At 40.3% G+C, this 23,987-nt stretch overlaps 1 protein-coding gene across 3 annotated transcripts; it reads left to right on the forward strand.

Annotated features, from left to right (window-relative positions):
• The first annotated feature begins 489 nt into the window (after positions 1-489).
• On the forward strand, positions 490-22,447 carry LOC143770341 (uncharacterized). Of its 3 annotated transcripts, none has more exons than XM_077259868.1 (7): positions 491-620; positions 3,781-4,071; positions 5,676-5,840; positions 11,165-11,247; positions 13,122-13,163; positions 17,386-17,431; positions 18,898-22,447. In XM_077259868.1, the coding sequence occupies exons 1-7, from the start codon at positions 557-559 to the stop codon at positions 18,969-18,971; spliced, it is 765 nt and encodes a 254-aa protein (XP_077115983.1). In that variant the 5' UTR covers positions 491-556; the 3' UTR covers positions 18,972-22,447. The 3 variants fall into 3 exon arrangements, with proteins under 3 accessions (XP_077115985.1, XP_077115983.1, XP_077115984.1); XM_077259869.1 differs by having other exon boundaries at positions 19,082-22,447; XM_077259870.1 differs by lacking the exon at positions 3,781-4,071 and having other exon boundaries at positions 490-620.
• The last annotated feature ends 1,540 nt before the right edge of the window (positions 22,448-23,987 follow it).

Raw genomic sequence — 23,987 nt, forward strand, 5'->3', positions numbered from 1 at the left:
ATGTCCGAGTCACAGATCAATCTTGCCAATGCACTTCTATTATTCTATAAAAAAAAGCAGACAGCACTCAGATGCCATCCACCTGCTCCCCATTTTTCACGGTCTTTTAAGAGAAGCTCGAGGAACCACCATCAGTTTTGATTTTGTGTTTTGCATACGAGAAAAACTGATGAAACCCTGATGGTAAAAATGAACACGTTGACCAAACTTCGATGAAAATCTGATGTAACTTATCAAGCTATAATGACTTTCTCATTATATTCATAATTTTTCCTCCTGTGCATTATGAGTCAAACTCGGTCATTTAGGTTTATAAGTCTCCTGCCGAGATTTTGTAATGATGCTAAAACTGCTGTTGAGGCTGAATCTTTATCATGCGCAACTTCAGTTTACATAAAACTTTGTGGCTTCTATGTGGATACATCACTTCCTAATAGAAGAGGAATTTGCGGCTTGTGCATATTGTGAAAAACTTAGAAGGAACACTACCAAGGAATCAGGTGGGAGGCATTAAAGAATCGAGACGTGCCACCTTCAGCGTCAGTCATTATAGAAGATGGTGATGGTCAGTCAAGGTCAATGTTTCCTCCTGTGCAGCACATTGATGTTGATGGTTTCAGGTAAGATTTACTGGATCCCAACGGTTACCTTAAAATGCTATAATTGCAAATTATATTCCTTTTTTTTCCTGTAAATATCTGATCCTAATGAAATATTCACACCTTATATTTTATATTACCGTATTTGACCGATTCATGGAGGCAGCACTTACCATAGACTTCTACAAATATTAATGGGAGTTAATAGGGACTGCCTCAATAAGGTATAATTGAGATGCTCCATTTTTAGATGACAGATAGAGATAAGGCTCTTTTCTTTAACCCCCGTATACATACAATGTAGGCAAGACGTCATTAACGAGAACTGTCATACATGCAAACCAGTAGCTTGTGTCAACATAGCATACAGCTGACAGCAAACTTCAACAAATTTCTATTGTGGAATTTTACCCTCATTTTCACCCTTTTCTGTGCAGAAGGGAGTAATTAATTGTACAAGATACTCTGCATTAGAGAAGTATCGCATTGTAATATTTCAGTCATGTGATAACATGGTCAGGTGGTTGCCTCGAGAGGCCCCCCCAAAAAAATAACACCCATAAAACTTTTTCTATTTAATGCTTTATTACGGTTTGTCAAAGAAATCAAAATAGCATAAAAATATACACTTAATTGGTTTCACTTCAACAATAATAACCCACAGTATAAATTGAATGCTTTAATTATCCTGTAAGATGAAAAATCATAAAAAGAAAGAATGTCTGAATTGCTGCTACTTGCTCATCTCGCCTCCAAAAAATAAATAAATAAAATACATGAATTAATTTATAACTCAATGTATAAAACCAAATTTTCACATCTCCAAAACCTGCCTCTGCGACATTTGTTTCTGTCACCCGGTGTCCCATATTCACTCTGCAGGCCGCGCTGGGGACAGAAGAGAGGGAACCAGAGGCACAGAACGGCACGGGCTCTGTCTAACCACTTAGATTTGGGTGACTGGGACCTGTAATGCCATCGAGTCTGCAAGTATGGGTGTGTGTTCTATACAGCTGGAGTTATCAGCTCCCTCCTGGAGCAAAATGGAGAGCTCCACACCCTGTTAGGGTTTGCGGAACACACCGAATATATTTATTGATGTGATTGGTGCGTTCGCAACCCGGGATCCACCGTGCAGGAAATATCCTGCCGCTAAGTAACCAGCTCTGTTAGCTTCACAGAGCGGCCGAGAAAGCAAAGCGCTGTGCCCAGTTAACTCTCACAGAGACACAGGCTACCCAGAAGAGAGCAGTCAGTGGTCATGCATGCACACAACACTCCTCGCCGGAGGTGCCAGCATTCTAGGGGCTTATTTCAGCCGGGTCTCTGAATACTCTCATACACAATCTCCTCGCCGGAGGTGCCAGCATTCTAGGGGCTTATTTCAGCCGGGTCCCTGAACACATTCATGCATATGACCACAGTGGCGCAAAGCATGTAACTTTAGAAGATACTAGCGCATGGCCGTGCGGCCATGCGAGCCTTAAATAGCTGCAGCACGTACCGGACCTTAAAAAAGAGGACCAATGAGAGACTGCTACTGAGCCTGTGTACCTACAGGACCTTCCTAGAAAGACCAATAGATTTGGCTGCAGTACCTGAACATGTGACCCTTGATCTCCACTGAGAGATCTTACCCTGGGCATGCTCAGTGTGTGCAAAGCAGGACTTAGTCCCAGAAAAGCCTGTTCGCCGTAGATCAGTGCAGGGTACAATAGCAGAGCCTGAAGAGGCAGCAAAAACCCTTTGCACTGAATCAGACTCAGTGAGACGCTGGGACCGACATCTCCGCTGAGCAGGCTCCACTGCGGCCGATGGAGAATGGGAGACCGCAGGAGAGACGGATCGAGATACCCCCTGTGCGGCAGAGGAAACTCAACTCCTTACACACCCTACTTTAGCTTCCGGCTTACTGCTAATAGGAAACCACCACACCCTACTTTAGCTTCCAGCTTACTGCTAATAGGGAACAACCACACCCTACTTTAGCTTCCAGCTTACTGCTAATAGGAAACAACCACACCCTACTTTAACTCCCAGCTTAGTGCTAATAGGAAACCACCACACCCTACTTTAGCTTCCAGCTTACTGCTAATAGGAAACCACCACACCCAACTGTAACTTCCAGCTTACTGCTGGAAGCTGCCAGATATATTCTTGTGCTTCTCTGGTTCAGTCCTGTCTGTTTAGCTCCTTGTTGTTTCATTACTCCTTGTTTTGACCTTGGCTTATGTTTTCTGACTATTCTTATGGATCCTGATTTTGTCCTTTAGGACTGTCGGAATGTGGTCACTATTTTACATCAGTATTTGAAAATCAGAAGTGGGACAGTCAGAAAAAAGCATAGTAGAAACACATCACCACTTCTGCATTTCTTACCCCTTATTTTTTGGCTTAAAAATACTGATGTAAAATACTGACCAAATATTTAACATGTGAATGTGTCCTTATGCTACTTTTCAGCTTTGACCCTGCTAGTTGATCCTTCCTTCCTCTGGTTTTCTCCTCCAAAAAAGCCTTTTTGAGCCTTTGACCTCAACAACCACAAAAAAAAAACAACTCCAAACCTGTTTTTTTTTACATTCCGTCAAAAAAAGTTTCATAGCTTCTTTATATCTTCTTTGTATCTATTTCCAACAAAAAAAATCAGGCCCTAATTTGCCTGAATCAACAGAAATGTAAACAAAAAGTTGTCACTTTTGGAAAGTGGGATACTGTATTTGGGTATTTCGCTTTTTAAGCACAGCACGGACCAGCTCAAGTCTGTGCTGTGGTCTACACTTAAAGGGTTTGTCCACCTTTCAGGGCAATTTTTTTCTTCTAAATGGCATGTATTTTGGGTTAAAAATAATTTTTACCCTTTCGTTTCATTAAAACTTTTGCACCGTGGGGCTTCTACAGCCTCGGTGTTGCACTGCCTATTGCTGGCTTCTCATGGTCTTCCTCTAGAATACTGTAATTCTTTTGTCTGCCTCAAAAAATAGACATAACACTTCCTTTCCAAACAATGGATCCACTCTCTCCTGATTGTGGGGACCTCAAAAAGTGAGACCTCCCATGATCGTGAACAAGGATCTTTCATAACACTCTACTAGTTATTTGCAATTTAATTTTCATCCTATTGACTTTGTTAGAAGCTTTAATCTATTTTTCAATTTTTTTTTTTTGCTAAATCAAACAGGGTTTGTACATCGAAAAGAAGTCAGTTGTGGGGAATCTGTATATTTTAATCCACCTGTCTCCCTGGAAAAGAGCCAGTCAGTAGTATGGAGCTTCAGAAAGGAGCTGTTCATCAATCAAGCTTGTGCTGATGCTTCCAAAGATAATGGGAAAGTCCAAAGCCAATGGGAATTGTTTTCAAATGGAAGTCTCAAACTGACCGACGTCACACATTCTGATCAGGGACATTATAGAGCCTCCATAAAAAAGAGAAATTTTTCAGCCATAGTGATGTATGAGGTTTACCTGCGCTGTGAGTAATAGTACAATAACCATTACTGTTGATGTGGCTATTGCAATATTTAACTCCCATTTGCCTACATTCCAAGACTTTTTCTTATAAAATAAGGATAATCCAACTCCTTGAGCATAGCAGACAAGGACTATGATATGATACAACTTCCTGTTTGTGCAAGCTGTCCATTTCCTGTCCAGAACATGTCTCTGCTTCCTGTCCAGTTGTATCTCTCTGTTTCTTGTCTGCATCAGCTCTCCACTTGCTGTCTGGGCCAGCTTTCTGCTTTCAGAACAGTCTAGTCCTCCATTTCATGTCTGGTCCAGCTCTCTACTACCTGTCTGGGCCAGCACTCTGCTTACTGTCTGTTTAATCTCTCTGCTTCCTGTCTGGGCCAGCTCTCCACTTTCTGACCAGGCTATTTCTTCGCTTCCTGTCTGTGCCAGCTCTCTGCTTTTTGTCCTTGCCAACACTCTGTTGCCTGTCTGGGCCAACACTCTGTTTCCTGTCTGGGCCAACACTCTGCTTCCTGTCTAGGCCAGCACTCCACTAACTGTCTGGGCCAGCAGCATGCTTCTTGTTCAGCCCAGCACACTGCTTTTTGTCCAAGACAGCTCTCTGCTTCCTGTCTGGGCTAGCTCTCTGCTTTCTGACTGGGCTAATGCTCTGCTTCCTGCCTGTGCCATCCCTCTGCTACCTGTCTGGGCCAGCACTCTGCTTCATGTCTGGGCCATCTTACTGTTTCTTGTCTAAGCTAGCACTCTGCTTTCTGACTGGGCTAGCTCTCTGCTTCCTGCCTGCGCTATCCCTCTGCTACCTGTCTGAAATAGCACTCTGCTTCCTGTCCATGCAAGCACTCTGCTTCCTGTCTGGGCCAGCTCTCCGCTTTCAGACCAGGCTAGCCCTCCACTTCCTTTCTTTACCAAATCTCTGCTACCTGTCTGGGCTAGCTCTCTGCTTTCTGACTGGACTAGCTCTCTGCTTCCTGCCTGCACTATCCCTCTGCTACCTGTCTGGGCAACCACTTGGCTTCCTGTCCATGCCAGCACTCTGCTTCCTGTCTGGGCCAGCTCTCCGCTTTCAGACCGGGCTAGCCCTCCACTTCCTTTCTTTACCAAATCTCAGCTACCTGTCTGGGCCATCTCTCTGTTACCTGTCTGGGCTAGCTCTCTGCTTCCTGCCTGTGCCATCCCTCTGCTACCTTTCTGGGCCAGCACTCTGTTTCCTGTCTGGGCCATCTCTCTGTTTCCAGACTTGGCTATCCCTCTGCTTTCTTACGGAGCTAGCTCTTTGCTTCCTGCCTACACTATCCCTCTGCTACTTGTTTGGGCTAGCTCTCAGCTTTCTGACCGGGCTAGCTCTCTGCTTTCTGGCTGTGCTATCCCTCTGCTACCTTTCTGGGCAGGCACTATGTTCCTGGCCATGCCAGCACTCTGCTTCCTGTCTGGGCCAGCTCTCCGTTTTCAGACCAGGCTAGCCCTCGATTTCCTGTGTATGCCAACTGTCTGCTACCTGTCTTGGTCATCATTCTCCTTCCTGTCTGGGCTATTTCTCATCTTTATGTCCCAATCACACTTGAGGCCCATTACATATTGTGATTCTGGTTGTATTTTTCATAACAGCTGCAGGAAGCCTACTTGCAGAGCTGAATAATGACGGACCAGCTACCCCAGCAGAGAAAATGAACACATTTGTGCCTGGTGCAGTGATTGGCATTGCATTGGGAATCATCAATGGTGTGATTATCACAGTGGTTATCATCATCTTTGTCCTAAAAAAAGCAAAAGGTATTGTATACTCTGTTCATGAATAGTCAGAATAGCGAGAGGAGGTGTCGATCAAACCGATGTTATAAGTGGGAACCCATCTTTTGGATCCCATCAATATCATAAAGAAATCAATCCCCACGCATTGTTTTAAATTGTCTAAACAGATTAGATGAATGTCAGCTGAACCTGCCTATTTTGTTGAAAGTTACCAATCTTCTGAAGGGGTCCCAATAAGGGTAATTCTCTCAAAATTTGAATGACAGAAATTCACTCAAATTTGGCCAGGAAATTCGATTCACATTGGATTCATTCACTGTGAATCAAACTTGCGAGAAAGGAGTTAAGAAAATAGTCTTATGCTTACCTCCCCTCGGTCCTCCCTGCAGCTCTCCCGTTGCCGGTGATCCTCCAATCTACTCCTCTGTCTTCTCTTTTATCCTATCTCTGGGCATTCAACAGTCAAAATGAGTTTGTTGAGCTTCATATAATTACGGTACATGCATGCTTTGGAAGAAAAGGAAAAAGAAGACAGAGGAGTGAATTAAAGTCTGGTCACAGCATAAGAAATATGGGATTGCCAAGAAGAGGTGAGTATAATTTTTTTTACTTCCAAGCCCTTTAGCATCTAGCCACCATTTCACTGGAATACACAACAGTTGAGGATTCTAGAACATCTGATTTTTTGGAGAAGTTCGTAACATATTTGAGTTTTAGTCCCAACTCACTGATGACGGCAGATGTTTAGAAGAAAAATGATTGGACATGTTAGAATTTACCATATTCGAGATTGTGCTTTCACAGGAGATAAGCTGCTGCCAGAAGTGCAGGGCAGCAGCCTTTTCCTGTCTCTGTTGGAATCACATACTTTACACAGTCAGCCAAAGCTAATTGTGTATTAGTATAGGATGAATAGCTGTCGGCTGATTTGGCCAACTACTATCTAAAGTGCTTGAATATCTTGAGTGTTTTTTTTTCACTTACGGTTTTGAAAAAAATGCCGATAAGGCTGGTTTCACATTTGCATTTTTTGCCGCTGCGTTTTAGCGCAATATTTAACTAGCGCTATATTTAGCATTAAAAACGCATGCGTTTTTTTGTATGCGTTTTGCCGCGTTTGACGACGCATGCGTCTTTTCTATGCTTGCGTTTTGTTGCAGAAATGCAACATGTAGTAATTTCTAGAGGCGTTTTTTTGCCACCAAAAAACGCATGCGTTTTTTTGCAGCAAAAAAACGTATTGCTGTCTATGTAAATGCATGCGTTTTTAAGCACATGCGTTTGGTTGCATTTTAAACGCATGCGTTTCAATAGAAAAAAACAAGAATACACAGATAAGCCACCCCCCACCATCAAGTTGATAAAGGCATCCAAACCCTAACCCTAACCCTACCCCTAACCCTACCCCTAACCCTAAAGCCGGTAATTCAATTGCCGGCTTTTCATTTCTCCTGCCTAAACCCGACATGATATGAGACATGGTTTACATACAGTAAACCATGTCATATCCCCCTTTTTTTTGCATATTCCACACTACTAATGTTAGTAGTGAGTATGTGCAAAATTTCGGCGCTGTAGCTATTAAATTTAAGGGTTAAATCGCGGAAAAAATTGGCGTGGGCTCCCGCGCAATTTTCTCCGCCAGAGTGGTAAAGCCAGTGACTGAGGGCAGATTTTAATAGCCTGGAGAGGGTCCACGGTTATTGCCATCCCCCTGGCTAAAAACATCTGCCCCCAGCCACCCCAGAAAAGGCACATCTGGAAGATGCGCCTATTCTGGCACTTGGCCACTCTCTTCCCATTCCCGTGTAGCGGTGGGATATGGGGTAATGAAGGGTTAATGTCACCTTGCTATTGTAAGGTGACATTAAACCAGATTAATAATGGAGAGGCGTCAATTATGACACCTAACCATTATTAATCCAATTGTATGAAATGGTTAAAAAACACACACACACAATATTGCAAAGTATTTTAATGAAATAAACACACAGGTTGTTGTAATATTTTATTGCTCTCTCAATCCACCTGAAGACCCTCGTTCTGTAACAAATTAAAAATAATAAACCAACAATATACATACCTTCCGTAGATCTGTAATGTCCCACGATGTAAATCCATCTGAAGGGGTTAAAATATTTTACAGGCAGGAGCTCTGCTATAATGCAGCTGTGCTCCTGCCTGTAAACCCCAGGGAATGAAGGTAATGTAGGTCAATGACTTGTAGTTACCTTCAGTCGCAGTGATGCGCCCTCTGCTGGATGTCCTCATATGACCTCGAGCCTGGGAACTTTTTCCCACGCTCGGCTTTTCTGCTATATCGCGCTGAAGTAAATATATATATACAGTCATATGAAAAAGTTTGGGCACCCCTATTAATCTTAAGCTTAATGTTTTATAAAAATGTTTTTTTTTGCAACAGCTATTTCAGTTTCATATATCTAATAACTGTTGGACACAGTAATGTTTCTGCCTTGAAATGAGGTTTATTGTACTAACAAAAAATGTGCAATCTGCATTCAAACAAAATTTGACAGGTGCATAAGTATGGGCACCCTTATCATTTTCTTGTTTTAAATACTCCTACCTACTTTTTACTGACTTACTAAAGCACTTTTTTTGGTTTTGTAACCTCATTGAGCTTTGAACTTCATAGCTAGGTGTATGCAATCATGAGATAAGCTACTTAAAGTGGCCACTTGCAAGTTGTTCTCCTGTTTGAATCTCCTCCGAAGAGTGGCATCATGGGCTCCTCAAAACAACTGTCAAATGATCTGAAAACAAAGATTATTCAACATAGTTGTTCAGGAAAAGGATACAAAAAGCTGTCTCAGAGATTTAACCTGTCAATTTCCACTGTGAGGAACATAGTAAGGAAATGGAAGAACACAGGTACAGTTCTTGTTAAGGCCAGAAGTGGCAGGCCAAGAAAAACATCAGAAAGGCAGAGAAGAAGAATGGCGAGATCAGTCAAGGACAATCCTCAGACCACCTCCAGAGATCTGCAGCATCAACTTGCTGCAGATGGTGTCACTGTGCATCGGTCAACTATACAACGCACTTTGCACAAGGAGAAGCTGTATGGGAGAGTGATGCGAAAGAAGCCATTTCTGCAAGCATGCCAAAAACAGAGTCGGCTGAGGTATGCAAAAGCACATTTGGAGAAGCCAATTTCTTTTTGGAAGAAGGTCCTGTGGACTCATGAAACCAAGATTGAGTTGTTTGGTAATACAAAAAGGTGTTATGCATGGCGGCAAAAAAACACAGTGCGTTGTATAGTTGACCGATGCACAGTGACACCATCTGCAGCAAGTTGATGCTGCAGCTCTCTGGAGGTGGTCTGAGGATTGTCCTTGACTGATCTCACCATTCTTCTTCTCTGCCTTTCTGATGTTTTTCTTGGCCTGCCACTTCTGGCCTTAACAAGAACTGTACCTGTGTTCTTCCATTTCCTTACTATGTTCTTCACAGTGGAAATTGACAGGTTAAATCTCTGAGACAGCTTTTTGTATCCTTCCCCTGAACAACTATGTTGAATAATCTTTGTTTTCAGATCATTTGACAGTTGTTTTGAGGAGCCCATGATGCCACTCTTCAGAGGAGATTCAAACAGGAGAACAACTTGCAAGTGGCCACTTTAAGTAGCTTTTCTCATGATTGCATACACCTAGCTATGAAGTTCAAAACTCAATGAGGTTACAAAACCAAAAAAAGTGCTTTAGTAAGTCAGTAAAAAGTAGGTAGGAGTATATAAAACAAGAAAATGATAAGGGTGCCCATACTTATGCACCTGTCAAATTTTGTTTGAATGCAGATTGCACATTTTCTGTTAGTACAATAAACCTCATTTCAAGGCAGAAACATTACTGTGTCCAACAGTTATTAGATATATGAAACTGAAATAGCTGTTGCAAAATAAACCATTTTTATAAAACATTAAGCTTAAGATTAATAGGGGTGCCCAAACTTTTTCATATGACTGTATATATATATATATATGTGTCTCAATGATATATATATATATATGTATATATATATATTTTGTGCAAAAAGAAAAAAAAGAGTATGAACCGCACATCCCAAAATCATACGTTGATCTAAAGCCGCTAGGCAAAAATTTAAATACTGAACATGAGGTTTTCAGTTTAACATTCTGATCAGACTGTATGAAGCCCACTGCCCCTTCACGGCAAACCTCGTGGTGGGTCCTAACGCCCTAACGGAGCGGAGCCGTGCGGCGACCACCGCCGCAGCGGCCATGCACCAGCAGGGCGGACGGCCTGTTGCCCCACAGCACCCATGCTGTGAGACTGAGCCCCCATGACTCCAGACCGCGCCGCTCCACCAGCACAAAGCCACAGCAACAATGGCCGCCACACAGCACCAGCACCAAAATGAAAAGGAGCATTTAAACTCACCTTCCTCCAGCTCTTCAGTGAGAGCCAAAATGGGCGAGACCCCTTACTTTGCAGTCTCCTGCTAATTAAAATCACCTGTGCCAAATGGGAGGAGTGCTGGTCCAAAAAAAGAGACAAGTACATGCTTTGTGCAAAAAGAAAAAAAAGAGTAGAGTTGATTTTGGGATGTGCGGTTCATGCTCTTTTTTTTTCTTTTTGCACAAAGTATATATATATATATATATATATATATATATATATATATATATATATATATATAAAACGAAACCCGACTTTGAAAGTCGGCGACTTTTGAAATTGGCCGATCTGTTTCGCTCAACCCTAATTTTGATGATTGGCAGCTGTCACACACTTCTCAGCATGCGTTTCAAAAACGCAAACGCAGGAAAAAACGCATGTAAACGCGGCAAAACGCCGCGTTTTTTTTACCGCATGAGAAAACGCATGCGTCTAAAAAACGCAGCGTTTTCACGCGTTTACATGCGTTTTTTTCACCACCTGCGTTTGCGTTTTAAACGCAAATGTGAAACTAGCCTAAGAACAAAGAAAATGCATTTCACTCCTTTGAAGTTGCTCCTCATGGAATCAATTCCAATGTAGGCACTGTTTGATCAAAAGGCTTAAAAAAAAGTTTAAGGAAATGAAAAACTCCTCCAAAAAGGAGTGTTTACTAAAGCAGTCTCCACTTGAAGAACTCCATATGCATATAGTATTAAGGTATTTGTACACAGAGATTTTCTAGGAGTTTTTGGAGCACAAGCTGAGAGGAAACTCTCCAAATCCTCCTCAAAAAGTAAATAATCCTCAAAAACTTTGCAAAAAGACTTTGTGTGTAGGAGGTCATGTATAACTTGAAATATAGCGGCAGACGGTGTTCTTGTAAATCACATAGATGTTTAAAAATATATGTCTTGTTCTGTCTTGTAGGCAAAATTCCAAAAAATCCTGAGTATGAGAGTGAAAACTTACCATCTCCACACATCTATGTAAACGAGAGTGTATCCTTTGAGGTATGATTTTCATGACCACCTTCAATAGTAAATTTAGGCTTAGTTCCATACTTGAACTTGGACGAAGGGTCAGATGCCATGTTAGTGGGATTTTCCATGGAAATTTTAGGACACTTATGACAATGATTCCAATTGGTTTTTTTTAGATGCACTGTATAGCAAAACATGGAATGAAATTAGAAAAAAAACTCTTTAAACTAAAATAAATGGGACAAACAACCATCGAACTATTAGGGCACATTCACAGCTACAAATTTTTTGCTACAGATTTATCATCAAAATTAGTGACAAAAGTTACAACCAGATTTGTGATAGATTTTGATGTGAATATGATAAGTTTGCAGAATAAGTTGACATGATGCAGATTTAAGATTTACATACACTACAGTTCTCAAATCCTCCTCAAAAAGGCATTGAAAGCTCCTTGTATTAATTTCTACTGTATGAGAAATCCACTATGAGGTTTATATGAGAAGTTCCAGGAATGTGTTATTTTTTCCTGAAGAGATTTTGAAAAAGGTTTTGTGGTGGAAAAAAAAGTGCATGCCACTTTCTTGAGGTGGATACTGATAGAGTCATCTTTGAACTAGTCACTGTCAAGTCAAAATCCAGGAAAAAACTCTTCAAAACCTCTTCAGGGACAAAAAAAACTTCAAAAACTCCTAAAAAGAAGCATTTTCCACTTGAAAAACAAATTTTCAGACACCGAAAAAATGCTGTGTGAACGCAATCTAAAATTCCTGTAAGAAAGAAATGTCAAAAAAGTCTAAAATACACAAACCCTGCCATTGTCTGTCAATATGTACAAAATCTACTGGTTTGTCTTTGTCTCTCTATAGTTCTCTTTTGTTCTGGAAATCATTGTTGTAAAGCTGAGGTTTGTCATTGAGATGCAGTCGTAGTATGTCGGAGGTATATGTCAGGTAGATTTATTGATGTATGCCTAAAACCAAAAGCCTCCAGTATATGTCACTGTGCAGGCATACAGTGGTATAAAATCATTATATGTTCCCATATGTTAAAAAAAAAAAATGCAGCTATTAAAATCTTCAATTTGCCACTGACTGTGTTATATTATTTGTTACTTGCCCGCATTCTCCACCACTTAATAAGGAAAATTGTGCTCGCAAAGATCTGGTTTTCGCAAATGATTTTAATAAAAAAATAAAATATTTAGAAAAAGAGTTACAATTTGTAAAAGGTTAGATAAAGATAAGATATAGAAAGGTACATATACCAAGATCTCTCTCATACTCACAAGATTTCCATGTTAGTACCTTTTAATATTTTATCTTTATCTATACCTTTTTAATTGTAGCTCTCATTCTAAACAACTTTCTTTTTTTACTCAACTCACCAGTGAATACCAAGTTTTTGCAAGTGCCATGTCACATGTAAAAAAGAATAAAAAACAATACTGCTTGATCAAAAATTTTCACTGGATTCCAAGTTATACAATAGAGTAATCTCATTAGTCTACACAGAAAAAGAAATAGATACACCGCCATTTACCAACCTACCAGAACTCTATATTAGAAGTTTGTAGGATTCAATTTATTGGCCAGAGAGAATAAGCTCAGCTTGTAATTTTGAATAATCTCCAAGGTTTGTCAGAGTGTTCGTTTATTTTATACCCTTCAAGAATATAGGTGTTCCGAGCATCAATGTAGGCGTAATAAAAAATTTATAATTCATAGTTGCATAATAGCATAATAATTAAAGCCCATAGGCTGGAGTTATGCTGAACTGTTTGGTTATTGTCATCACCACAACCAGATTTTGCCATGTAGCCTTTTTACCCATCTTATATTTTACACCTAAATCTCAAAATTAATTTTGGTGCAACTTATTTAATTTCATTCTCTCTTGAACAGATGGAAAGAACCGAATCGATAAATTCAAATCGACATTATGAGGTAAAATAAATATTACTTACTAGATGGTGGCCCGATTCTAACACATTGGGTATTCTAGAATATGTATGTAGTTTATTTATGAAGATTTCATAATAATGTAATAAATACACAGGATTCGGCTGGCCGGCCACAACCAATTAGCAAAGCGTGGTTCAAATCCCACACCAATTCACGGCCGGACTGCGTCTGCCGGCCGGGCGCGACCAATCAGTGAAGTCAGGGCGAGCTTCAGGTTTTTGTGGGCCCCGGGCGAAAGAGTTTCACAGCCCATGTAGCATATAACACAGCCCACATAGTATATAGCACAGCCATGTAGCATATAGCACAGCCACATAGTATATAACACAGCCACGTAGTATATAGCACAGCCACGTAGTATATTGCACAGCCACGTAGTATATAGCACAGTCCACACAGTATATAACACAGCCCATGTAGTATATAGCACAGCCCATGTAGTACATAGCACAGCCCACGTAGTATATTGCACAGCCACATAGTATATAGCACAGTCAACGTAGTATATAGCACAGCCACATAGTATATTGCACAGCCATGTAGTATATAGCACAGCCCACACAATATATAACACAGCCCACGTAGTATATAGTACAACCCATGTAGTATATAGCACAGCGACGTTGTATATAACACAGCCCATGCAGTATGTAACACAGACCACGCAGTATATAACACAGCCATGTAGTATATGGCACAGCCCATGCCGTATATAACACAGCCTATGCAGTATATATTACAGCCACGTAGTATATAGCACAGCCACGTAGTATATTGCACAGCCATGTAGTATATAGCACAGCCACATAGTATATAGCACAGCCACGTAGTGTATAGCACAGCTCACGCAGTATATAACACAGCCCATGTAGTATATAGCACAGCCCATGTAGTACATAGCACAGCCCACGTAGTATATTGCACAGCCACATAGTATATAGCACAGTCAACGTAGTATATAGCACAGCCACATAGTATATTGCACAGCCATGTAGTATATAGCACAGCCCACACAATATATAACACAGCCCACGTAGTATATAGTACAACCCATGTAGTATATAGCACAGCGACATAGTATATAACACAGCCCATGCAGTATGTAACACAGACCACGCAGTATATAACACAGCCATGTAGTATATGGCACAGCCCATGCCATATATAACACAGCCTATGCAGTATATAACACAGCCAAGTAGTATATAGCACAGCCACATAGTATATTGCACAGCCATGTAGTATATAGCACAGCCACATAGTATATAGCACAGCCACGTAGTATAAAGCACAGCCACGTAGTATATTTCACAGCCACATAGCATAATGCACAGCCACGTAGTATATTGCACAGCCACATAGTATATAGCACAGCCACATAGTATATAGCACAGCCACATAGCATATAGCACAGCCACGTAGTATATTGCACAACCACGTAGTATATTGCACAGCCACATAGTATATAGCACAGCCACATAGTATAGAGCACAGCCCACTCAGTATATAACACAACCCATGTAGTATATAGCACAGCCCATGTAGTATATAGCACAGCCACGTAGTATATAACACAGCCCACTCAGTATGTAACTGTAATAAATATAAAGGATAACTCAGGAGACTCTTTGCGTGGAACAAGACAACTACAGGACACAGTTTTATAAGTGGTAAAGTCCATATTATCACACGGTGATTCAAACAGGTGCAGAGAGAAACTCAAGTCCACAACACTTGGTGCAAATAATACATGCAGCTTAGCAGTCTATAGGAAACTTCAGAGGAAAATGCAATCAAGCAGAAAGTCTATGAAGCACAGTTATTCTTGAGGATACTTGACACGAATAAATCCTTGTCTTAGTCCAGGCACAGATAGATATGCTTATTAGGCAGTTCAAATCATATCTTAGCTCAACCAGGGAGGCCTGGTTAATAGTCTCAGGTTATTGCAAAGCAGCCACAGCTTACATGTCCAGCAAATGCAGATGTAAGTAAACACGAGCAGCAGATGAAGGAGGATTACTGGAACCTTGAGTATGCAGCAGGAACTCAGAGCAGAGTAGCAGGCTCACCACACAGGTTCACAGGAGCAGGTGTATAGCCAGGGAGTAATCAGAGGTCAGGAGCTGGATGCAAGGCAGAATACTCTAGCACAGACTGAATTGCTGGGGTGGAGTTTTATAGCAGGAAGACACAGTGCACATGAGACCAAAGACGCCATCTTGGAAAAGGGCAGTAATGCACAAAGGTAAAAAATGTTCAGAGTCCTGACAGTAACACAGCCTATGCAGCATATAACACAGCCATGTAGTATATAGCACAACCACGTAGTATATAGCACAGCCATGTAGTATATTGCACAGCCACATAGTATATAGCACAGCCACGTAGTATATAGCACAGCCCACACAGTATATAACACAGCCCACGTAGTATATAGCACAGCCCACATAGTATATAGCACAGCGATGTAGTATATAACACAGCCCACGCAGTATATAACACAGCCACGTAGTATATTGCACAGCCACGTAATATATAGCAGTCACATGGTATATAGCACAGCCCAAGCAGTATATAACACAGCCTTCGCAGTATATAACACAGCCACGTAGTATATAGCACAGCCACATATATATATAGCACAGCCATGTAGTATATAACACAGCCCATGCAGTATATAGCACAGCCTACGCAGTATATAACACAGTAATACAGCCCACATAGTATATAGCAATGTGGGCACCATATTCCTGTTAAAAAAAGAATTAAAATAAAAAATAGTTATATACTCACCTTCCGGCAGCCCCCGGATCCAGCCCAGCAGTTTAGCGATGCTCCTCGCGATGCTCCATTCCCAGTAATGCCTTGCGGCAATAACCCATGATGATGTACCAGTCTCATGAGACCGCTACGTCATCTGGGGTCATTGTTGCAATGTATTCTTGGGACCGGAGCATCGCGAGGAGCGGGAAAGGCTGCCGCAGATGCCGGAAGGTGAGAATATAATGAATTTTTTTATTATTATTATTTTTAACATTATATGTTTTTACTATTGATGCTGCATAGGCAGCATTAATAGTAAAAAGTTGGTCACACTTACAGGGTTAATGGCAGCATTAACAGACTGCTAAAACGCTATGTGGGCGCTGAAGGGGCACTGACTGGAGGGGAGTAGGGAGGGGCCAATTCACTGCCGGACTGTGCCTGTCGCTGATTCGTCACTCCCAGCCGGCCTTAACCAATCAGCGACGCGGGATTTCCGTGACAGAGAAATAGACAAACAGACAAACAGACGGAAGTGGACCTTAGACGATTATATATATAGATCAACCTCTTCTTTTTTTGGCTTATGTTTATTAGTCTGATTATGACTTGCGCCAAATTCTTCACTTAGTCTACACCTTTTTTTAAAATGTGTTCATCTATTCTGTTTTTTCTATGTTCGTCATTGTGCACAGTGTTTTTGTTTTTCAGATATTTGCATCCAATTCAACATTTTTAATCGAATGTACTTCAGTACCTCTCCCTCCCCAAGATTGATTTGACAAATGCCTGAAATATTTTTGAGCAAATTTTGTGCCATTTTGTTCTTTTTAAGGTGCAAAAAAATGTAACAGACAAAAATAAAGCGTATTTTTGATTTTGTGCAAAATTTACGAACCAAGTCATTTGGAACAATTTGGAGTAAGACCATCAACAAATACCACAAGACAAAAAAAGAAAAAACTTACATGACTCACTCTATTGGACTGCCGAGCGCTGCCCTCAGTTTTTTCTGGTAGCACATAAATGTAGTGGTGGTCAGGCATGCAATCTGCAACTCCATTTTGTAACAGAGATAAAAGAGCCCCTTCGGGAATGGAAGTTCCCTATTCTGCTTATCAGTGTGGGTCCCAGCGGCCAGACACCCACCAGTCAGTAAATTATCACCTGTTCTACGGCTAGAGAATAACTTTTTTCCACCGGACAACTCCTTTAAGTAAATGAGGCTGGCTGCATTTTTTTGCACTAGTGTGCTCCCAACCACTGATATTCGGAGGGAAGGGAGAACTACACGTGCCTCTACTTTATGACGTTTGATTCCCCCAATTATAAAGTGATATTAAATATTATATAGAACATAATATTTAAAAGCACATAAGCTTATGTGCTATAATTATCCCTAATTACATTCTCATTATGCACAATTTTTTCTTTGCAGTCACTCACACATCCAGATGGAGCAGTATACAACCAACTCAATAATGGTAAAGCAGAACGTCACTTGCCAAGAATCTGTCTACACTGCTGATCAGCTCCTTTTTTGCTGGGTGGCGGTCATTTAATAGCCTGTTTACACAGGCTGTGCTTCTGAAGCGCACTGTATGATCTGCTTACACAGATGTGCTGCCGAGGATGATGATCTTTTTTGCAAACCAAAAGATCATTTCACCCGACGATCAAGCGTTTTGCTCGTTGACCGGGTGATTGGCAGCCTGTCTAAACTGCTTTATTTTTGTAAAATGGACAAAAATACAAGGAATAAGTGGCTCCTCTGCGCTCCTGATAATGATCCAAAAGAAAAATCAAGGAGACTCGATAAACTTGATGCGGTTTAATTATCAACATTTTTCAAAGTCATCCAACTTCTTTATCGGGATACAACCACAATCCATTGATTGATCTTGGATTGTGGTTGCATTCTGATGAAGAAGTTGTATGACTACGAAACACGTTGATAATCAATCCACATCAAGTTTATGGCGTCTTCTGGATTTCGCTTTTGGATCATCAGAAGAGGAACCACACATTCTTTGTATATCTGTCTATCTATGGTTTTTAGTGATGAGCGAATATACTCGTTACTCGAGATTTCTCGAGCATGCTTGGGTGTCCTCCGAGTATTTTTAAGTGCTCGGAGATTTAGTTTTTCTTGCTGCAGCTGAATGATTTACATCTGTTAGCCAGCATATGTACATGTGGGGGTTGCCTAGTTGCTAGGGAATCCTCACATGTACTTATGCTGGCTAACAGATGTAAATCATTCAGCTGTGGCAAGAAAACTAAATCTCCTAGCACTAAAAAGTACTGATGTCACACAAGCGTGCTCGAGAAATCTCGAGTAACAAGTATATTTGCTCATCACTAATGGTTTTGTCACCCGTGGATCTGCAGTAGTTGATTATTCAAGCTTCATTTACGTTGCGTGTAACTGTCTCTGATGAGCAACTCCCTGTTTTTTCTTGCCTCCTATTACTGTATAAGACCCTACTGCTCTTTTTTGTTTCACAGCTTTTTTTTGCACTTTTATTGTGAAATGAGTGCGTCTAGGAACAATCATACGGTGAAAATACGCTGCGTTTTTGGCTTTAAATGACCCCGATTGGTAAATCTTTACCAATTCGTTGTCATTTAAAAACCTATTTTCACAAACGTACTGGACTTTATATGCTCATTGAATGATCTGTAACAATTTTGATTGCCATTGCCATGGATTGCCATTGTTTTCGCCAGTGCGAGTCCTGTTTACACAACATGATGCGCTGCCGAGAACTATGATCTTTGTGCAAACCAAAAGATCGTTTCACCCGACTAACAAGCATTTTGCTTGTTTGTTGGGTTATTTGCAGCCTGTTTAGATTGCATTGCGTTCTTAAGGGCGCAGTCAGACAACTCTATAAATTAGACTAAGATTGAACCACCCTGCACAATACATTTGTTTCTTGTCTTTCAGCACCTCCAGCCAATTTTTTCCAACCTGGCAACAGACCACAGGAAACATTTTCCAATATCAGACTACAAGCATGAAATTATCCATCAGAAATTCTTTTCAAAACATTAGGACGCAGTCAGACAACTCTATAAATCGGACTAAGATTGAACCACAATGCACAATACATTTTTTTCTTGTCTTTCAGCACCTGCAGCCAATTTTTTCCAACATGGCAACAGACCACAGGAAACATTTTCCAATATCAGACTACAAGCATGAAATTATCCATCGGAAATGCTGTTTGAAACATCGTGAGCCCCAATGAAAAATGTTTAACTTGATCCCAGATATTTGTCAAAACTTTTACAGGAGGACTTTATTCTATGATGACTTCTTTGCACAATCTCCAAGCACTAGATATGTCTAGATATGGCTCCACTTATGGCAGTGATTTCAGCTTCTAGCCCTATAAAAATATCAGCTTTGGATTAGAGAAGAGTTTTCTAGGCGGTATAAGTCCTTTCCTAATTGGGCAGAGGAAGGATTTGGGGAGCTCTGGGTTTACCTGAAAGTGCAAATGTTAAAGTAGGTTTTAGAAATAATCAGATCTTGGGTGGTGGAGGAGGTCAGGCATCAAAAATATAGAATTGTGCCTGGTAAACAATGAATTGGGCATGTTGGACTACTGCTCCCTGTTGGATCAGCTCATGGGCGCAAAGACAATATGCTAGAACCCCATCAATATTATAAAATAATTAATTTATATGAAAGACCTGAAAACCTTTTAAGAGTTAGAATTTAAAGGGTTTTCTGGTCCTTTTTTTATATTTATGTATGGCCTCAGCGTGGTAAAGAAATAGCAAATACTCACTTATCCATCTCCTACTTCTCCTCTGTTCTTCTGGCAGATTTCCCCGTCAGTCTCCTCTTCTGGCTGCAGCTGTCAATTGTCGGCCATTCTGGAAAGAGAAGATGAGACCTCACCAGAGGGATGGAGGAGTGATGGGAGACTGATAGATGAGTATATATTAAGTCTTATTATTTTTTATCACATTGGGGCAATATGTTAGCTTAAAGAAAGGGCAATTAAAATTCCTTAAGCCCCTTCAAGAGTGACAATATAATATTGACAAGTCTTCTTTAAAATTTATCAGTTATTTCCCAGATTGATAACTCTCCAGAATCTTTATATAAATATTTTGTTTTATTAATTTTTTTATTATAAAAATTAATGTGATTTTTAACTGTTATATATGTTTTGTATCAGTGTTGAGAAATAAACTGGTTATTATTATTTAATAATTTTTAATATTTTCATAGTGGTTTGTCTGGTTTGTGCTCTCAGTTTTGTCTTTCTTTTTTTTTTGCAGTTGTCTAAATAGTCAGTACTCCCATCTTTTTTAAAATAAAGCTTTAGTCTATGTTAAAACTGATTTTTATTTTTAGGATTTTTTTTTTTTATAGAGCAGATCTGTTCGTAAATCCAAGATTGTAAAACTTTTCTTATTCATTTCTATTTCTAATTTGACTTTATTGTTCATATGAAGAGTTTTTGGAGCATTTTTATTTTCTGAAGAGGTTTTGGAAAACAACTAGTGGAAAATGTAAAAGTCTATATCACTTATTTGTAGTGGATCCTGATTGAATCCATTATAAACCGGGAACCAGGGCTGTGGAGTCGGTAAGCTAAACCTCTGTCTCCGACTCCTCAATTTCCCTGAAAATCTTGGCTTCCATCAGCGAATAATAATATTCTTATAAAAATGCCGAAACCTCTGATCAACAAAAAACTGCTACACATATTACTCACACCTGACAATCCTCTGACTTCTGAAGCACAAATTCCCTTTCCTGTTCTTTATGGTTTAGAAATGTTTGTTCCCCTTTTCGACATATACATTTTTTTTCTTTTTTTTTTTAAAAAGGGAACTGATCATTATAAATATTTTTTTTCTTCTTTAGACCGATTCAGTCCAGGCTTTAGCTAGACAGTTACAAAAAAAAATGGATTTGGATTCCAATGTTGTATTGTAAATCTGATGTCCTTCACACATTCAATAAATCAATGCTTTTAATATCCATAATTTCCAACCTTATAATCTTAAATCACGGGGTGTTTACTTCTCCCTTTGTTATGGAATAAATGTAAAAGCCAAGCTGTAGCTCACCTCTACAGGCTTAAGAATCAGATTCTTTTGTCTTCGTCCTTCCCCTTGTCGCAGCCAGCTCTCTCTGCTCCTGTACAGTTTTACAGGCCAGCTCAGGTAGCAGAACACTGCCTGAGTTTTCAGGTTGTTTGGCATCTGCTCCAATCCCACATCACTGGTCTCTACTCTTCTTTTCTTTGATAAACCCACCAGTGCTACATCACTGGACTCTGCTATAACAACCCCCTGACATGACACATTCTACTACATCAACATACTGTAGGTGAGCCTCCTATACTAGCCAGCTCTGCTGTTTTGCTATTCTTCTTCTTCCCTAAATTTCCAGCTTCCCTGTGGTCCTCTGCAAGGACTCCATAGCTTCAGCCTCTAGAACCTCCACTGCTTCATCAATGGCACCTGTCCATGCTACATTCCATCTGCTCATCTGCACTTTGAGAAAACATTAGCTTTATCTGCGGAGATAATGTCTGTTGCGAATAGGATAATTGTACTTCCACATAACTTTTCAGATAGAGGGTTCATGTGCATGTACATGAGTAATAATGCTATATCTGGCCATTATATGACTTGCATCTAGCATTTTCCCCAGTGTTCCCTTCTGCAGGTACCATCCTTTAATTTTCAATAGACTTGAAGCTGGTGTAAGACGAATGACTGCCATAATATCTCCCATCTGGAGTGCAAACCTAAGGATGGATTCCTGATTTTCATCCCTCTTTAGCGCTCAGACACAAGCAGCAGCACTGAGAAAACTACAAAGCAGTACTAAGTTGTCTGGATGTGACTCAAGCTCTAATATGAGATAAAAGACTTGTTAGAAAGCTCAGCATGATTATTCTACATTTCTTTCCTTGTTTTCTCTCAGCTCCTTATTCCTACTCACACTTCGACCCTCCAGAGAGTATAATGAGCTGCCATTTTTCTCCGCCCTGCTCCTTGTATGCACATAGGGAGAGACCTGTCAGTCAGAGGAATTGGGGCGGGCAGACTCAAAAACATACACAGCTGCAATTTCACAGCCACAACATCATTCATGCTGCCCGTAGTTCAGGTAGCATAAATCTAATGACAGGTTCTCTTTAATAATACCTATTTTGACAATGTTAAATATGGCTGATTAATAAACTTTCACTTGTAAAATGCATATTTCTCTTTTTTGTAAATTAATGGTGTTGCCCAAAAAGAAAAACAGGAAATAATCTGCATTGTCTTGATCAGCTAATCCTCTGATTTCCAGTCCCATTATTGCAACAGTTCTTGTGGTATTTGTGCTCATAAACTTCCCTTCTTAGAGATGACGTGGTTATGAACTTCATAATTGTATAACACCAATGCTTTATGACATAAATGCCACTAACTAAGTCATAAAATATAACTTTTATTTAATTATATGAAAGTTTCGTCAATCAAATTAGTGCCATCATGGTAAGTCATGGAATAACAATAAAAATGATACCTGTATTGTAGTAATCTGATGTGCCAATGCCAAGAAATCAAGCTACAAAGTGCACTGAGGGGGGCGTGTCCATGTACTCCAAGTGTATAGACACGCCCCTTTTCAATTCCATGCTAATTTGCATGTGACTTTCAAAGCTTGATTTCTCAGCGCTGGCACATTGGATTTTCACAAGATAGGTAAGGTTTTTATTGTTGTACTAAAACCTATAAAACCATGCCACTAGTTGTATTATTGTAATCATCCTGATATGTTCCCTTTAATACAATGGAATTAAAGTTACTGTTTATTTTATGAGTTGGCTAGTGGTATTTGTGCCTTAAGACATCGTTTTCATACATTATTTGGGTTCAAAACCCCTTAACTTCAAATTAGCAATGTTTATGAGATCAAATGAAAATTGTTGTAAGACTGAAAACCACCGGATTAATACAACACTGATTATTTCCTGCTTGGCCGAGACTTTCTGTGTTCTCTATTGCATATCGCTGGCAAGCAAAAGGATTGGGTGATTGAATTTCAACACCCCCGATCCTTATGTTCCCTGGCATATGGTAATTTGTCGACGGTTTCATTGGCTGAACTTAACAGCTATGTAATGTGTAAGGCCAATCTAAGACCCTTTTTTAATTGGATGCCTTATGGTACAATTACCTCTTCCTCGTTCATAACATATAATTTTTTTTTCATTACTGTCATGTATCCCCTGATGAAGCCAAGGTGTTGGTGAAACATGTTGGAAGTAGACATCACATACTTTTAAAAGGTGATGTAAAATAATATTATCAACCTGTATATATGGAGTTAATCTGCAGGTTCTGAACAATGTGGTGCTGGCACTTATACCACAGCTCCCAGGAGGAAATTAACTTTATTCACCCCTTGGAAGCCTTTGGTGTTCAGTCATAGGGGTGGCCTGCCGCGGTTTGAGAAACTGCCCTGTGTATAGAGAGCGGTGGTTGTAACCGCACTTCCCTCGCACTGACTGACATCCCGGTCTAATGCTGAGTCGCTGTCAGTCAGTGCCAGGGGTGCGGTTACAATTGCTGCTCTCTATACACAAAGCGGTGACTGAAACCATGCCGGCACCACCCCTTTGACTGGAAGCTGAACATTGCCAAGGGGAGATAAACTTAATTTCCTCATGGTGGCGGGTGTCTAAATGCTGGCGCCAGGCAGGTTCTGAATGCTATTAACCTGCATAATAATGCTTTATCTGCAGGTTAATAGCATGGTTTTACATGACAGTTTCCCTTTAAAAGTAGGTGGTGTATACTTCCAACATGTTTCGCCAACACATTGGCTTCATCAAGGGAAACAGGACACTAGTGAAATAAAAATGATATTTTATGAATCAGCAAGAGGTAATTGTGCCATAAGGCATCCATGTAATAAAACTATTTATTATCAAGTACAATTGTCAATATTAAGGTTATCAAAGAATAAAGGGTCAGAAATTGCACAAGTCTTGTCATGTGAATGGGGCG

Source organism: Ranitomeya variabilis, chromosome 4 (genome assembly GCF_051348905.1).
Source record: "Ranitomeya variabilis isolate aRanVar5 chromosome 4, aRanVar5.hap1, whole genome shotgun sequence".
Lineage (NCBI taxonomy): Eukaryota > Metazoa > Chordata > Amphibia > Anura > Dendrobatidae > Ranitomeya > Ranitomeya variabilis.

Bases quoted from the DNA above. Each gene is read 5' to 3' on its own strand.
- LOC143770341 (XM_077259868.1), top strand. From the start codon at position 557: ATGGTGATGGTCAGTCAAGGTCAATGTTTCCTCCTGTGCAGCACATTG. The intron at 4,072-5,675 runs GTGAGTAATAGT...TTTTCATAACAG, and splicing joins GTATGAGGTTTACCTGCGCT to CTGCAGGAAGCCTACTTGCA. The intron at 11,248-13,121 runs GTATGATTTTCA...TCTCTTGAACAG, and splicing joins ACGAGAGTGTATCCTTTGAG to ATGGAAAGAACCGAATCGAT.